The following is an 18420-nucleotide window of genomic DNA, read 5'->3' on the forward strand; positions in this document are numbered from 1 at the left end:
TCACCGTGGTGTGTAGGTACTTGGCAAAGATCTACCAAAACTCATGACATTGTTGTGACCCGAGTTTACCTACCAAAGCCCATTTCTCCTGAGACGTTGGTCTCTGATAACTCTTCGAGTGAAATGCTGGAGCTGAGTCAGACGAGAGGTTCAACATCAACGTATCCTCTGCCATGGTGACTGGTGGGATGCGATACACGTCCCTCTGCAACACACACAACAAATGATCCCATAACTAGCTAGTTGTACATGTCTGCTACAGCTAAATATAACATTATAATGACATCATGTGAATGTAAAGTTAATCCATATCTGTCAGTCCTAGGCAGAATATGTTACCTTTACCAGTCTAGTGCTATGATCTGAGGCACCAATTCACACGTGTCCAGTTAGCTAACTTAGCTAGCTATTGATATAACTAGCTAGAAACTGAAAACGTGTACTGCTACCCTGAAAGTCAGGCAGTCTTCCCCCTCCACGTTGGTCTCACAAATAATCTAGTGCTGCAATTAGTCGACTGAATTTCAATTTACCCACAATAAATCCACAAAAACGTTTTTGTTGTTTTTCGATCAAGCATGGATGTCCTGGATTTGGGTACCTTCCCTTTCCAACGTCACTTCCTTGCGCGTTCCCTTTTGTTCAAGCGCGTCGATTTTGCCCAAAAGCTGAGGACATGTCTCGACGGGTTACAGCTTTTGTCAAATTGACATCAAAAGTTGATAAACAAATAAAATATCTAACCCAAACCGTTTTCCTAACATTAACCTAATTATCCTAACCTTTTGCGTAAATTATCCTAAACCTGCTACGAAAAGTCAATTTTTACAGAAGCTGTATGTATCCCTTCTTGACAAAATAATCTCTAACCAATCAATATAAAATCTAATGAAGAGTTTTCAAAAGCTGCTTTACCCACGTGTGTTTTGGCTCTGGCCCAACCAAGGGGTGCGTACAATACCGTCTGGGGTACGCCAAATATAAATGTGATTCACATTTTTTTCTTCACATTTTCAAACAGTCCATTTATATTTTCCAATGGGGCTATATTTGGGTGAGGTTTTTTTTCGCGCCTGAGTAGTCTCATTTCACTGCCAAAAATAAAATCAAACCATCTAGTGTTCAGCAAAATAAAACACAATGTCAAATACAGGTGGCCTTGTCAAATAATTAACATCCAATCACATTAACCATTACTCTCTCGCGGGAATTCCACTAACGGTCCATATGTAGCCAAACGTAGCTGATGCTCATGTTGGTGTCTGTACTGATGGCGCAAAAGCCATGTCAGGGAGACATACAGTAGTGGAGTAGTAACGAGCGTGCATCCCGAAGCCACTTGGGTACACTGCAGCATCCAACGAGAGGCTCTTGCTGCCAAAGGAATGCCTGACAGCTTGAAAGACGTTTTGGACACTACAGTGAAAATGGTTAACTTTGTTAAAGCAAGGCCCCTGGTGTATTTTCTGCACTATGCAATGATATGGCAGCGACCCTGTAACGATTTTACAACATACAGAAGTGCGCAGTATTGACATGTTTTTTCTTTGAGAGAGAGGAGCTTAAAGTTTTCTTTACTGACCATAATTTTCACTTGTCTGACCGCTTGCATGATGACAAGTTTCTCACATGACTGGCCTATCTGCCTGATGTTTTTTCTCACCTGAATGATCTGAATCTAGGATTACAGGGACTACCTGCAACTATATTCAATGTGCGGGACAAAATTGAGGCTATGATTAAGAAGTTGGAGCTCTTCTCTGTCTGCATTAACACACAGGTATTTCCATCATTGTATGATTTTTTGTGTGCAAATGAACTCAAGCTTATAGACAATGTCAAATGTGATATAGCGCCTGAGTGAGTTGGGTGCGCAATTACACAGGTACTTTCCCGAAATGGATGACACAATCAACTGGATTCGTTATCCCTTTCATGCCCTGCCTCCATTCCACGTGGTCCTGTGTGGCTCAGTTGGTAGAGCATGGTGTTTGCAATGCCAGGGTTGTGGGTTTGATTCCCATGGGGGACCAGTGTGGGGAAAAAAATGTATGAAATGTATGCATTCACTACTGTAAGTCGCTCTGGATAAGAGTGTCTGCTAAATGACTAAAATGTAAAATTCCACTTACCAATATCTGAACAAGAGAGCCTCATTGAAATTGCAAAAAGCAGTTCTGTGAAAATGGAATTTAATCAAGCCACTGTCAGATTTCTGGATTGGGCTACACTCAGAGTATCCTGCCTTGGAAAATCGCACTGTTAAGACACTGATGCCCTTTGCAACCACGTACCTATGTGAGAGTGGATTCTTGGCCCTCACTAGCATGAAAACTAAATACAGGGGCAGACTGTGTGTGGAAAATGATTTAAGACTGAGACTCTCTCCAATACAACCCAACATTGCAGAGTTATGTGCATCCTTTTAAGCACACCCTCCTCATTAACCTGTGGTGAGTTATTCACAATTTTTGATTAACAAATAAGGTTTTATATGTAATATGACTAAATAAAGAGCAACATGATTGATTATCATTATATTATTATTTGTGCCCTATTCCGGTAAGAGCTCTTTTTCACTTCCCACGAGCCGGTTTGTGACAAAAACTCACAATCATTCTTATGTTTAATACATTTATAGTGTGTGTGTGTGTGTGTGTGGCAGGCTTACAATGATGGCAAAAAACTACATTTGAGAGTACGCTGACCCTGGTGCTAGACAGGGTACGCAGCTGGAGGTTGAATGTTTCTAGATCAGTGACCAAAAAATTTGGGAACCACTGATCTAGATAGCATAAAAATTCCATTCTAGAAATCGTTGGAGAGGTACTCAGTTCCAGACTCAAGTACCGTTAACATGCAAAGTAATAATTCAATATTAAACTGATTATAGCAGTAGGCAGATTAAGCAGTAGTCTTTTTTTACCCCTTTCTCTCCCCAATTTTGTGATATCAAATTGGTAGTTACAGTCTTGTCCCATCGCTTCAACTCCCATACTGACTTGGGAGAGGCGACCCCGCCAAGCCGCACTGCTTCTTGACACACTGCTTGCTTAACCCGCAAGCCAGCCGCACCAATGTGTCGGAGGAAACTGCCCACCACAGGAGTTGCTAGAGCACGATGGGACAAAGACAGCCTGGCCGGCCAAACCCTCCCCTAACCCAGACGATGGTAGGCCAATTGTGCGCCGCCTCATGGGTCTCCCGGTCATGGCCGACTGCAACACAGCCCGGGATCGAACCCGGATCTGTAGTGACGCCGCTAGCACTGCGATGCAGTGCCTTAGACCACTGCTCCACTCGGGAGGCTAAACACGTGGTTTTCTGAGTAATCTTTAGATTTATTAGGACATGTAAACACCTTAATCAGCATTCCGTCTGTGTATTTGATCAGCGCATGTACTAGCACCAGTTGAGCGAGCCTCAATCTTTAGTCCAAGTGAAGTGAGTTCGGAAAAACTGAATGTATGCATCTTAGGTTGTGCCTACTTGAAACATAAAGGAGGTTCATTGTCAATCCGACTTCTGCATTCCGAGCAGGATTTACGGTGATATGGCCTCTGCAGAAGTGAGGGCATTCATACTTCTTGCACTTCGCCGAGCAGCACAGAGCTGTTGTAAAGGAAGTTGTCAAGGAAGTGAGCTTGTGTTTATACAGAACCTCACGCCCTCACCTACCGTCAACCAATTATGTCAATGTGAAGCTATACTGAGCCCTCCACATTGTTACAAAATTTGAGAGGCACATGGCAATGTGGTAGGGTCTCTGCATGCCTCCGGATGTTCCGCAATTGCGTCACACCATCCATACGGCGCCTCCGACCACATTTCGGATCAAGCATACATTGGCTCTTACATGCCACTATCAGAATATGAAGATTGCATCGAAGAGACGGGTCTAGATGCACAAAAGTTGCTTTATGGTCTGAATGTGTTCAGATCTGGTTGATCACTTGCGGAGGTGGTCAATGATGCATTGTGTGCGGATTTCTCAGAGCCAATTTATGTTTGATCCAAAAATGTATCCGAGAATGTGGTCAGAGGCTGTATGGATAGTGTGACGCAATGAGGAGCCAAGAGGCATGCAAAGGCCAAATTGAGCTCCATACTGCATCGCCATGCACCTCTCTCAAATTGTGTAACAATGCGGAGGGATCCGCATTGACATGATTGGTTGACGGTTGGTGAGGGAGGGAGGTCCTGTATAAACACCAACTCACTTCCTTGACCACTTCCTTCACAACAGCTGTAATGGCTTTCGTCGTAATGAGAAGGGGACCAAAACGCAGCGTGGTAAGTGCTCATATTTATTCATATAACGAAACACTTAAACAAAGAAACAAAATGAAAGCAAACAGTTCCGTCAGGCAACAGACAACTAAACAGAAAACAACTACCCACAAAACCAGGTGGGAAAAAGGCTGCCTAAGTATGATCAGAGACAACTCTCCCAATCAGAGACAACGATAGACAGCTGCCTCTGATTGGAAACCATACCTGGCCAAAACATAGAAATATAATGACATAGAATGCCTACCCCACACCCTGACCTAACAAAATAGAGAAATAAACTGTCTCTCTCAGGTCAGGGCGTGACAACAGCTTTACGCTGCTTGGCGAAGCGCAAGAAGTATGAATGCCCTGACTTCTGCAGAGGCCATATCACAGTAAATGCTGCACGGCCAATGCAGATGTCTGACTGACCATGCAGCGCCTTCAAGGGGTCTGCACAGAATAGACAAACAGGGCAGATGGAGCGTACCACAGTGTTGCAATGTTGTTTTTCAGGGCACTTGGCTTGTCCAGGAGGCAGCCCGATCAACTTTCACCCTGTGCACAAAACACGTTTAGCCGGGCCAGATTATTATAATACAGTCTTGTCTCATCGCTGCAACTCCCGTACAGACTTGGGAGAGGCAAAGGTCGAGAGCCATGCGTCCTCCGAAACACGACCCAACCAAGCCGCACTGCTTCTTGACACAATGCCCGCTTAACCCGGAAGCCAGCCACACCAATGTGTCGGAGGAAACACCATACACTTGGCGACCGTGTCAGCGTGCATGCGCCTGGCCCACCACAGGAGTCGCTAGAGCTCGACAAGGACATTCCTGCTGGCCAAACCCTCCTCTATCCCGGACAACGCTGTGCCAATTGTGCGCCACCCCATGGGTCTCCCGGTCGCAAGCCAGGATTTCTAGTGGCACAGCTAGCAACTGCGATGCAGTGCTTTAGACCACTGCGCCACTCGGGAGGCCTAGCCGGGCCAGATTAATCGAATCCCCTCACTGAGTAAGGTTACATGCACATAATAATGCGATTATTGTGGATATTCAGATTAAAATAATAGTTTGACTAAAACGTTTACACGCTTTGCAAGAAGAACGATGTCCCTAATAATCCTGTTTACATGGACACATCTGAAATCAGGCTATCTAATGGCACTCTAATTAATTCAGAAAATTGCCAATCAAAATAAATGTTCTACCACATTTTTGGGAAGTATATTTCATTCTGAGTTCAGACATATAAAGTTTGTATGTGAAAACGACTTCTACAGCCATGTCTAGACTTGGTAGTTCATGCAGGTTAATTATTCTGATCATAGAGTTCTTCTGATCATGGAATTCCGAACACGTCGTGCATCTACACCCACATTTAAATGTGTCTACCATGTCAACAGTGTGTCCGGATTCCCTTTTCCCAAACTACATTGAAATGCCAGTATGCATTCTACAAACTGTGGAATTAGCCTATTCCACAGTTTGTAGAATGCATACTGGCATTTGGACCGATATAAAGTAGTTTTTTTCTAAGTTGCCAAAATGCCCCAGGTGTGTCCACTTATCAGTGCATTTGTAACAATCTAACTATTACAAAATGTCTATTCAATCAAATAAGCCTCATGTAGCAAATTAGCAATACATTTTTGTTGTTGACCAAATTCTACACTTACAGACCCCAATACAAAAATTCCTCACTTCATGGTCTTATTTTCCTGGACAGATTTTGTGCGAAGTAAACCATCTTGCTTCGACTCTTCCTCTCTGATTGGACGGACAGTGACATGTTTAAGTTTGGCATATACACGTAACTGCCAAAATAAAGGAAACACTTGAGTAAATGAGGATACAAAGTATATTGAAAGCAGGTGCTTCCACACAGGTGGTTCATGGTCCCCATCATCCTTAGGGTCACATATAAAAATGCTGGGCATGCCCAGTTGGCCATTATTTTGGCTACCATGGTTAGAAGAAGAGATCAAATATCTGAGGGCCCATGCCAAACCTTTCAGCCTCCTGAGGGGGAAAAGGTGTCGTCATACCTTCTTCACGACTGTGTTGGTGTGTGTGGACCATGTTAATTCCTTAGTGATACGGACACAGCGGCACTTGAAGCTCTCGACCCGCTCCACTATTTCCCTGTCGAAGTGGACCATCGCCAAGCAGCTTGGTGAGAAGGTGACAACATTTGGTGCGATTATTCGCAAATGGAAGAAACACAAAAGAACTGTCAATATCCCTCGGCCTGGGGCTCCATGCAAGATCTCACCTCGTGGGGTTGCAATGATCAAGAGACCGGTGAGGAATCAGCCCAGAACTACACGGGAGGATCTTGTCAATGATCTCAAGGCAGCTGGGACCATTGTCACCAAGAAAACAATTGGTAACACACTACGCCGTGAAGGACTGAAATCCTGCAGCGCCCACAAGGTCCCCCTGCTCAAGAATACATATACATGCCCGTCTGAAGTTTGCCAATGAACATCTGAATGATTCAGAGGACAACTGGTGAAAGTGTTGTGGTTAGATGAGACCAAAATGGAGCTCTTTGGCATCAACTCAACTCGCCGTGTTTGGAGGAGGTGGAATGCTGCCTATGACCCCAAGAACACTATCTCCACCGTCAAACATGGAGGTGGAAACATTATGCTTTGGGGGTGTTTTTCTGCTAAGGGGACAGGACAACTTCACCGCATCATTTGACAGGGCCATGTCCTGTCAAATCTTGGGTGAGAACCTCCTTCCCTCAGCCAGGGCATTGAAAATGGGTCGTGGATGGGTATTCCAGCATGACAATGACCCCAAACACATGGCCAAGGCAACAAAGGAGTAGCTCAAGAAGAAGCACATTAAGGTCCTGGAGTGGCCTAGCCAGTCTCCAGACCTTAATCCCATAGAAAATCTGTGGAGGGAGCTGAAGGTTTGAGTTGGCAAACGTCAGCCTCGAAACCTTAATGACTTGGAGAAGATCTGCAAAGAGGAGTGTGACAAAATCCCTCCTGAGATGTGTGCAAACCTGGTGGCCAACTACAACAAACGTCTGACCTCTGTGATTGCCAACAAGGGTTTTGCCACCAAGTACTAAGTCATGTTTTGCAGAGGGGTCAAATACTTATTTCCCTCATTAAAATGGAAATCATTTTATAACATTTTTGACATGCGTTTTTCTGTTGTTATTCTGTCTCTCACTGTTCATATAAACCTGCCATTAAAATTATAGACTGATCATTTCTTTGTAAGTGGGCAAACATACAAAATCAGCAGGGGATCAAATACTTCCCCCCCCACTGTAATGAAAATATTGTAACTTGAAGAGCTTTCACACTGTGTATGTCAGGTTTACATCCTTTATGTTGTGTCGGAAATATCAAGGATGGAGATGGTTTTGTTAAGATAGGAATGTTCTTTTAGTTTTCTAACAAGTTCATAGTTTTGATGATACTTTGCCAGTAACTAGCCACGCCCAAGGGAGCTCAGAAAGCATGTCAGTATGACGGAAACGCCCCTTTTTACCTAAGTGTATAAAAGATTGAGTTAAGAATTAACATACCAGAATAGAAGGACTCAAGCTGCCGCTAGGTCTCCATTAGTCACGACCCTGAAAATCAACATGAGTTGAAGATGACAAAGTAGCCAACTAACAATCAATGTTACGGTAGAGTAGCTGTTCTAAGTACTGTATCTAAGAAAGTGAATTTAAGTAGGACCATCCGGTTATTCTCTTCAAATCATCATCGACCCCACTGCTCTCATCACCCCAATGGGGATCATCGACATGGCTGATTAGCTGTCCTAAGAAGACCACTCTTCCAGAACGAGTGAAAGTAAACACAGACAACTAAGAAGGACATTGTGATCTCTTGTGGACAATCAGAGCCTTACACTTAAGAACTAAGGAGAAGGCCCAATCGAACCCTTTTTACGAAGTGGAAACCTTTCCATAAAGGCCTGGATCCAACAGAGATACACGACGAAGGAAGACACTCAACACGTATATACATGCTTCTTACCCAAACGGGCGGCAGTTCGGGGAAAAGTGTTATGATTGCTATGAGAGTAGTTTCCAAATCTATCCATATGTTGTGTCTCTCTTTCTCTTTAACTCTCCATCTTTTGTAACAAGTGTTATATTGTGTCAATACGATGAAAACAGGTCCCTAGCGGACTAAGTTTCTAATAAATAACCTATACCATGCGGTGTGTGTGTGTGTGTATCCTGTGTTATCATTTAGTTAGTTAGTTAATAAATAATCAAATCAATTTGTGTGTTACGGGATGATCAGCAAGACTCGGCTTTGTGCAGATTCAAGAAGCCTGCGACATTCAGAATGAGACTGATATGAGGTAATGATTAATAAGTGACTGTTATCGATATATAACATACCTTTAGAGTTTAATTCGGGAGATGGTAACTATAAACAACTTCTTCCGTGGTGCCCCAAATTCCTATTGAGTTAATTGTTACATGATTAATTTAATCGGGGAAAATTAACCTGTTTGGGCTAGGGGGCAGTATTTACACGTCCGGATAAAAAACGTACCCGATTTAATCTGGTTATTACTACTGCCCAGAAACTAGAATATGCATATAATTATTGGCTTTGGATAGAAAACACCCTAAAGTTTCTAAAACTGTTTGAATGGTGTCTGTGAGTATAACAGAACTCATATGGCAGGCAAAAACCTGAGAAGATTCTGTACAGGAAGTGCCCTCTCTGACCATTCCTTGAGCTTCTTGACTCTTTTTATTGAAAACTTAGGATCTTTGCTGTAACGTGACACTTCCTACGGCTCCCATAGGCTCTCAGAACCCTGGAAAAAGCTGAATGATGTCGAGGCAGCCCCTGGCTGAAAAACATTAGCGCGTTTGGATAGTGGTCGGTCAGAGTACTATGAGACTGAGGCGCGTGCACGAGGCGACCCCATGTTTTTATTTTCTCTCTCTTTGTACTAAAACACAGATTCCCGGTCGGAATATTATCGCTTTTTTACGAGAAAAATGGCATAAAAATTGATTTTAAACGGCGGTTGACATGCTTCGAAGTACGGTAATGGAATATTTAGAATTTTTTTGTCACGAAACGCGTCGTGCGCGTCACCCTTCTTTACACTTCGGATAGTGTCTTGAACGCACGAACAAAACAGAGGATATTTGAACATAACTATGGATTATTTTGAACCAAACCAACATTTGTTATTGAAGTAGAAGTCCTGGGAGTGCATTCTGACGAAGAACAGCAAAGGTAATAACATTTTTCTTATAGTAAATCTGACTTTGGTGAGGGCTAAACTTGGTGGGTGTCTAAATAGCTAGCCCTGTGATGCCGGGCTATCTACTGAGAATATTGCAAAATGTGCTTTCACCGAAAAGCTATTTTAAAATCGGACATAGCGAGTGCATAGAGGAGTTCTGTATCTATAATTCTTAAAATAATTGTTATGTTTTTTTGTGAACGTTTATCGTGAGTAATTTAGTAAATTCACCGGAAGTTTGCGGGGGGTATGCTAGTTCTGAACGTCACATGCTAATGTAAAAAGCTGGTTTTTGATATAAATATGAACTTGATTGAACAAAACATGCATGTATTGTATAACATAATGTCCTAGGTGTGTCATCTGATGAAGATCAAAGGTTAGTGCTGCATTTAGCTGTGGTTTGGGTTTATGTGACATTATATGCTAGCTTGAAAAATGGGTGTCTGATTATTTCTGGCTGGGTACTCTGCTGACATAATCTAATGTTTTGCTTTCGTTGTAAAGCCTTTTTGAAATCGGACAGTGTGGTTAGATTAACGAGAGTCTTGTCTTTAAAATGGTGTAAAATAGTCATATGTTTGAGAAATTGAAGTAATAGCATTTCTAAGGTATTTGAATAACGCGCCACAGGATTCCACTGGCTGTTACGTAGGTGGGACGATTTCGTCCCACCGACCCTAGAGAGGTTAAACATAGTTAGTTAATTCGATAAATAACAGACATCACATTAATGAAAGTCATGTCACGACAAATGCAACATCATAATATGGAGCAAGTTCTTTGTTAACTTACATTCAGAAAACGTGCTTTGTAGTGGTATTGTTTGAGTTGATTGACAAGTCCATTTTCTGAGTTGAGACCAACAACAAATACAGAGCTTCAAAATAGATTCTGATGCTTATGATAAGATGGACAAGTCTGTCTTCTCACCTGCATTTACAGGTAGTCTGCATTTACACTACAGACTAAAATATCAAGTAAGCAATCCCCCACATTATGAAAACAGACTTGTCTACTAAATAAATCAGAACTACACTGATTAGTGGAACACAAAAAAAATAAAGAGGGCATGGGAATTAATTGGTTGCTTTACTCTAGAGTACAAACTTTCAAACACCGCCACATAAAAAAATCCCACTACTAAAATATTCAAAGGAGATGCATATTATGTTCAAACTCATCTGCAGTAATGAAGTCAGCCTGGACCAGTCATTGGGGACTTAGAAAAATCTGCCATATTAACATCTTTGTTTAACTGCTGCACTTAAGTCTCCCTGATGGCTAACTAATGGCTCCCCTCTACAGAGAACTTGAACCAAGCAGCAGTGTTACTTCTATATGTTAATAAAGCAGAGTTAACCAGTGCACCTTGTGAAGATTAGGGTCAGGAGCAGTGATGAAAAATGTACTTGAGTAAAAGTAAAGATAACTTAATAGAAAAGGACTCAAGTAAAAGTGAAAGTCACCCAGTAAATTCTACTTCAGTAAAAGTCAAAGGATTTGGTTTTAATTATACTTAAGTATCAAAAGTAAATTGAATTGCTAAAATGTACTTAAGTATCAAAAGTAAAAGTACAAATCATTTCAAATTCCTTATATTAAGCAAAACAGACGGCACCATTTTCTTTTCTTTTTTGTTTACGGATAGCCAAGGTCACACTCCATCACTCAGAAATAATTTACAAACAAAGCATTTGTGTTTAGTGAGTCCGCCAGATCAGATGCAGTAGGGATGATCAGAGATGTTCTCTTGATAAGTGTGTGAATTGGACCATTTTCCTGTCAAGTACTGTCAGGCAAAATGTATGGAGTAAAAAGTACATTATTTTCTTTAGGAATGTAGTGAAGTAAAAGTAAAAAAAGTACAGATACCCCAAAAACTACTTACTACTATTATTACTACTATTTAAAAGAAGTTAAGTACTTTACACCACTGGTCAGGAGGCCACAGACAAAGTGGATGCGGAAACAAACGACAACGATGATGGCTTCAGTGGGTTTGAACAATAAACTCCTTTTATTTCTACAATTAAGATTCCAATACGTTATACTAACTAAAAAGGATCTTCACTCTGCTCGTGTTAATGTAAAAATCACGAGGGTGGGTGGGGGTCTCGATTAGAATTCAGGCGTCGTTTTGAAGACGTCCGACTAGACGACTCTCTAGGGACTCAAAGACAGTGTGTGGGTCCTGGTCAGCGTTGATATGCACCGCCTCAGGGTAGAGGTCCTGCAGGGAGGAAGCATTGGCCCAGTACTCCTTTAGCTGCCGGAGCAGTTGGGCCTCGGAGTCCTTGGGATTGAACTGCAGACGGGTCTGCACCTCAGGACTGGGGGCTGGCTTATACAGTGAGTGGTATCTGTCAGGCAAAAACAACAGGACTAAGAATAACAAAGGACGAGGAATAAACAACAGAGAACTTTTTACATCAGACTATGGGAACATCCCCATTTAATGGCACCCTCTTTTCTATATAGTGCACTACTTTTGACCAGAACCCTATGGGTCTTGGTCAAAAGTAGTGCACTAAAACAGGAATATGGTAACATATGGGACACAAGCTGTGTTTCAAACTCATAAAAGACACACCCTCATCCACTTACCCTCGCCTTATGCCCTTGGGGGAATCCCCGGGGCCATATTTGTCGTTGGTCCAAATTATTAGCCAAGCAAGGGAAGTTTGCAACATAAGTCCCTCAGCACTCGTTTGCGAATGTGTACAATTATGTTCACTCCGGGACATGAAACCCTCCATAATTCAATTTGCGATGATTGTACATCTGATAAGAAAATTCAGCCAAAACTTAAAACCAACATTAATATGGAGAAGTCAACATACAAGTAAGTGTAAGTTAAAAGGAATGTAAATAAGTTAGACATTTTGCTACCCTGACATCAAACTTTCGATTTTCCTGATATAGTAGGATGGCTAACATTCAATGTCTGCAGATGCGTTGTCTTCTAGTCAAGATATGAAATGCAATCATAATTGATTGGTAGTGCATATAAGGCACACACAACAGTTCCATGACAACTGGACAACTGAAAACACAACCGTGGGATGAACGAGTGACACATTTCCGGTCAAGAGCGGTCCATTTAAAATGTATTCATTCTTCCCTTGCCCCTTGCCCTGCAAGTGTCAACTCGTCAGACATCATGATACATCATCAGAAGTGTCCACTTAATTTGAGGGCTGAGGGGAGAGGGTGTGTCTTTCAAGAGTTTGGAATGCAGCCGCTGTCTATGTCATCCCCATAAGCCCGAGCAATGACCGCGTCGCATGACTCACTTCTCCCCGGTGAAAGGGTCGATTGACCTCAGAGTGACTCTCTCAATGGCCACGTCGTCTGTCATCTCCAAAAAGAAGACCCTATGGCGAGAAAGGAAATGAACATTAGATATCCATCCAGAAATAGTTTCAAGGACTGTAATTAGCTGTACGAGCTTCATCTTAGGTTCATTTTAGGATAGGTCTAAAAACATTTCTCCACATACCACTAATGGTCACGTACCCCACACCCACTCAGGAGACAGCCAAAGTAAATATTTCACCTACTCTGTCCCCAGCACAAGTACAGGAAGTAAAGACCCTGATCCAAAAAAACAGATGTGTTTTCAGAGGTACCAGACCGAACTGAGGTTACGGCTCATGATATCGTTTCCCTACCAGGGAGAAAAGTGAGCATGAGGCCAAATCAGGTACCGGAGGTTCGACAGGCCGCGATTAGAACAAAGACAGAGAAAACGTTGGCAGCTGGAGTGGTCGAAGAGTCACATAGTGAGTGGTCTAGTCCAATTGTGATGGTCTCCAAGCCCGATGGGTCTTTGCGGTTCTGTAACGACTTTCGGAAGGTCAATGAAATCTCCAAGTTTGATGCCTACCCCATGCCCCGAGTAGATGAACTGCTGGAGAAAATTGGGTAAAGCTCGGTACATTACGACCCTGGACCTAACCAAAGGTTAATGGCAAATTCCTCAAAGAAAAGACAGCCTTTACAACAACTGAATTTCGGCTTACACGGGGCCACAGCCACCTTTCAACGGCCAATGGACAAGGTCCTAAAACCGCACCAAGTGTATGCCGCAGCCTATTTAGATGATGTGGGTATCTACAGCCCAGATTGGGAATCCCACTTACCCCAGGTACAGGCAGTGTTAGACGCCCTTAGGAAGGCACGGCGAACCGGCGAACCCTTCTCACGGCGAAACCTGACCATTTTTAAGTGGGGTTAGAGGAAACAGAGTATCTGGGATACACCGTGGAAAGAGGGTTAATCAAACCCCAACGTAAGAAGGTGGAGGCAATTCGAGGATGGCCGAAACCAATAAATAAGAACCAGGTTTGAGCCTTCCTAGGGTTGACCAGTTACTACCGGAAGTTCATTCCAAGTTATGCCACAGTGGCCGCCCCACTCACCGACATGACTAGAGCCAGAGGACCAAACATGGTAAAATGGGATGAAAGGGCCACTAAAGCATTTAGAACATTACAGGAGGCTCTCTGATGTAATCCAGTGCTGGTGGCACCAGACTTTGAGCGAGAGTTCGTGGTTCAGACAGATGCCTCAGAGGTCGGCTTGGGAGCCGTGCTATCCCAAGAGGTAGAAGGGGTGGAACACCCCATCCTGTTTTTAAGCAGGACGCTGGGACCACGGGAGGCCACTACTCAGTCGTTGAGAAAGAGGCGCTGGCAGTAAATTGGGCTCTAGAAAGCCTGAAACCCTACCTGCTAGGGCAACACTTCACCCTCATCAGTGACCATGCCCCACTCACTTGGATGCATAAGGCTAAAGAGAAGAACGCTCGGGTGATGCAGTGGTTTTTGAGTCTCCAACCGTTTCACTTTGACTTAAAACACAGAGCAGGGAAGGAAATGGAAAATGTGGATGGGTTATCACGCATACACGCATATTTTGCTGCGGTAGCTCAACCTAGGGGTCGAATCTAGGGGGGGAGATGTGTGGCAAAGAAGGGGGTCGAGTGATAAATGGCAGATATGTGAGAGCAGAACTAATAAACAGGCTCTGCCCTCTCACTAAAATGGCCACCCCGATCAGAACTACAGATCACAAAATGGCCGACCGCCAAAACTACTATTTCCAGAAGCAAGGTGAACGCTCAGAAAGTGGGGCCGACCCACAGATCGGGTCAAGACAAACCAGGAAGAGAGAGAGGAAGGGCTGGAAGGATCTGTGAACCATAGTGAAAGAGACAATATATATCAGCTGGATTTACCGTGTATGAGCTGGACTGTTTGGACTTACCTGTTGGCGTTTGGACCTGGACCTACCGAGAACCCAATTTGTGTACCGAACTCTGCTATCCTTGAACTCGCCTGCGGCCTGGGTGGACCAGGACGGGGAAATAAACACACAGGTACCGTCCGGTTCGAAATAACTCTCATTCTGGGGTTATTTTGGTGACGGTTTCCCGCTTAATTTGTGACAAACTCTCCTAATCTTGAAGGGGTTTGTCACAATACATGAAGAGGTTTGGCACAATACATTGTTAGATAAATATACAATATATTTCCTCCAAACAAACAATGATGACCAGTCACCTTTCTTTGATCATCACAAGGATATAAAACCCCAAAGTAAGCCACATAAGCCAGTGCCGGGTTTGGGATCGTCAAGGTACAATCACTTAGAGACCATTTCTCTTCCCTTTACTTCCACTTGAGAGAAGACGACGGTTGGTATGCTTACTTACTACTACTAAATGATTTTGTCTTCGAAATGTCCCATGAAAACAATAATGGTAATGCCTGTATATCACTGTGCCTAACTGAAATAATCATGAGGGCAGCTAAGAGAAAGTGAATGGATGATGATGGTCTCCTGAGCAGGCACAACTTAATAATCGCGGGAATGTCCACACGGGTCTCTCCCAGGACATGCTGCTGCTTACGTAAAGTACCTCTAATGGTGTGGTCAGGTCCTCGCCCCCCTAGTCCCCGTCATCCCCTTCTAAACATCGGCCCCATAGTGGTCTCTGGAGGATCATAGGATGGTGACCTCTTGACTGCATTCACCGTATCATAAATGTTTTACATTTACTTCAAGAGGAGAGTATATAGAAGGACCACCCCCTAGCCCCCCTTAAGGTGAGATTTGGAACATTTCAAATTACAAAGGATCAATGACACACACACACACACACACACACACACACACACACACACACACACACACACACACACACACACACACACACACCACACACACACACACACACACACACAGTCTTTGATACAGTATATAGGCCTACTAAAGCCCTTTGATATGCCCTCCATTCCATGATGTTCCCCAAGTGTTCCTAACTGTTACAGATTCAGAGACTGTGGCAGGGATGTCCTGACTGGCACATACTGAACAACATGTCACAGAGCTGTCAATCACCACTGTAAAACATTTCCAGACGAAGATTTTAAATGTATGCCTCGGAGAAAGCTTTGTGTGTGTGTGTCTGACTATGGTCAATTATTTTGGGGAGAGTGTCTTGAATTTTTTATGAATATTTGTCTTTAAAAAAAGAAAAAAGAACTACTCTGCAAAGCTATTAGAATTAATATTTATACCTCTACATGAAATATTCATGGTTAACCCAAGAAGATAAAAAAAAGACTGATAGGGGAGTCAGTCTGGGTAGGGGGGTTGTAAGAGAAGAGATCATTTACATTGGGTATTGTTTGTGGAACAGCTTGATGCTCTAAAACAAATGACTTACATAAACAGGAGTGTTCACAAGCAGAGATATGCGGAGATATGGGGAAAAAATTGGAAAGAAACGTAAAGTGTGTGTGTGTGTGTGCACACTTGAATGAATGCACATGCATTTCTGTCTTTGTGTTTTAGGCATGTGGGTATATAACCTAAATTTGATGAGTGAGGAACGTACACACAGTACAAGTACCTCTTCTCTCTACAAAGACCCTGTCTGCGTACCAAATGGCACCCTATACACTATATAATGTACTTTGGGCTCTGGTCAAAAGTAGTGCACTAGGAAATAGGGTGCCATTTGGGACGCAAAGCCTCCTCAACTAAACCAAGAGCCTCTACTCATCTGATCCCCCTGTCTAGAACCAGAACCACCCCCCCTCCCAACTCCCTGTCCTTATTTCCTCTCATCCCATCTTACCCAAATTAAGAAATTAATGAGGGGCAGATTCTTTACAGCCCGCCTTGGCAATGTTTACCACTGATTAAATTATAACGCAGGCCCTGTTGTATTATTTATAAGCCAATTAGAGGAAGTGTTAATTTGATACGGTCTGCTGGACAGTTAAAATACATCTGAGTGAGAGAGGGGTTGGGGTGGAAAGAGGAAGGCTCAGGCTGACATTTGTCCACAGCTCTCTAGGATTACATGGCTAATTGCCCTGCTTTATCTGCGTTTCACAAATAGGCATGCATATTTCACTGTTCACAAAGACTTTGATTGTTTAAACTCGTGTCGGTCCTTTAAGGAGCCAAGATGTGGCCAACGCGGAGTGTAGCATAAAGCCCAATGATGGCTTAAAATGTTTGAGGGGTCTGGAGAACACAATAAAATTGTCCAAATATGCCATATATATGTCATAATATACACTGAACAAAAATATAAATGCAACATGTAGTGTTGGTCCCATGTTTCATGAGCTGAAATAAAACATCCCAGAAATTTTCCCTGTTTGTGAGCGTTTCTCCTTTGCCAAGATAATCCAGCTACCTGATATGTGTGGCATATAGAGAAGTTGATTAAACCGGATGATCTTTACACAGGTGCACCTTGTGCTGGGGACAATAAAAGGCCACTCTAAGAGGTGCAGTTTTATCACACAACATAATGCTACAGATGTCTCAAGTTGAGGGAGCGTGCAATTGGCATCTTGACTCCAGGAATGTCCACCAGAGCTGTTGCCAGAGAATTGAATGTTCATTTCTCTACCATAAGCCGCCTCCAACGTCGTTTAAGAGAATTTGGCAGTACGTCCAACCGGCCTCAACTGCAGGTCACGTGTATGGCGTCGTGTAGGCGAGCGGTTTGCTGATGTCAACGTTGTGAACAGAGTGCCCAATTGTGGGGTTGTGGTATGGGCAGTCAAAAGTTACGGACAACGAACACAATTGCATTTTACTGATGGCAATTTCAATGCACAGAGATACCGTGACAAGATCCTTAGGCCCATTGTTGTGCCATTCATCTGCTGCATCACCTCATTTCAGCATGATAATGCATGGCCCCATGTCGCAAGGATCTGTACACAATTCCTGGAAGCTGAAAATGTGCCAGTTCTTCCATGGCCTGCATACTAAAACATGTTACCCATTGAGCATGTTTGGGATGCTCTGGATTGACATATACGACAGCGTGTTCCAGTTTCCGCCAATATCCATCAACTTCGCACAGCCATTGAAGAGGATTGGGGCAACATTTCACAGGCTACAATCAACAGCCATTAGGCAAATGGTGGTCACACCAGACACCGACTGGTTTTCTTATCCCCGCCCCTACTTTTTTTTTAGGCATCTGTGACCAACAGATGCATATCTTTATTCCAAGTCATGTGAAATCCATAGATTAGGGCCTAATGCATTTATGTCAATTGACTGATTGCCTTATATGAACTGTAACTCAGTAAAAATCTTTGAAATTGGTGCATGTTACATTTTTGTTCAGTCTATATCCATTAAAATTGTATTGTTAATGTTTTCATGGTTAGTTCCAATAGGTTACATGTAAACACTCAAAAAAAAAGTGATATGGGCGTTCCCTTTAGTCTAATGATGGCAATGATGCTTCCAAAATGGCTAGAATTTTAAGAAAAATAGAGAACAGGATTCACATGGCCATATTTCCATAAATAATTGGCACATAAATACCAATGATGGCTTA

The 18420-nt window shown here is 43.0% G+C and overlaps 2 protein-coding genes across 12 annotated transcripts in view; both read right to left on the reverse strand.

Annotated features, from left to right (window-relative positions):
* ddx31 (DEAD (Asp-Glu-Ala-Asp) box polypeptide 31) overlaps positions 1 to 645 on the reverse strand; it is a 76124-nt gene extending 75479 nt beyond the window's left edge. For 3 of the 8 annotated variants that reach the window (XM_082969314.1, XM_014174817.3, XM_082969313.1), the window contains exons 1-2: positions 534 to 641; positions 74 to 205 (exon numbers count right to left, since the gene is read on the reverse strand). In XM_082969314.1, coding sequence (XP_082825440.1) covers positions 74 to 175 — 102 coding nt within the window. In that variant the 5' untranslated portion in view covers positions 176 to 205; positions 534 to 641. Of the gene's footprint in view, positions 1 to 73; positions 206 to 339 lie in introns of all 8 variants that reach the window. The other 5 variants (XM_082969309.1, XM_082969308.1, XM_082969311.1 and 2 more) reach the window with 5 other exon arrangements.
* A 10885-nt stretch (positions 646 to 11530) lies between these two features.
* Positions 11531 to 18420, reverse strand: part of ak8 (adenylate kinase 8) — an 82680-nt gene continuing 75790 nt past the window's right edge. For 3 of the 4 annotated variants that reach the window (XM_014174828.1, XM_014174825.1, XM_014174829.3), the window contains 2 exons: positions 12830 to 12910; positions 11531 to 11896 (listed from right to left, as the gene is read on the reverse strand). In XM_014174828.1, the coding sequence (XP_014030303.1) occupies positions 11662 to 11896; positions 12830 to 12910 (316 nt within the window). In that variant the 3' untranslated portion in view covers positions 11531 to 11661. The remainder of the gene's footprint in view (positions 11897 to 12829; positions 12911 to 18420) is intronic. The other variant, XM_014174826.1, reaches the window with a different exon arrangement.

The sequence above is a fragment of the Salmo salar genome, chromosome 26, assembly GCF_965601325.2.
Source record: "Salmo salar chromosome 26, fSalSal1, whole genome shotgun sequence".
In the NCBI taxonomy this organism is placed as follows: domain Eukaryota; kingdom Metazoa; phylum Chordata; class Actinopteri; order Salmoniformes; family Salmonidae; genus Salmo; species Salmo salar.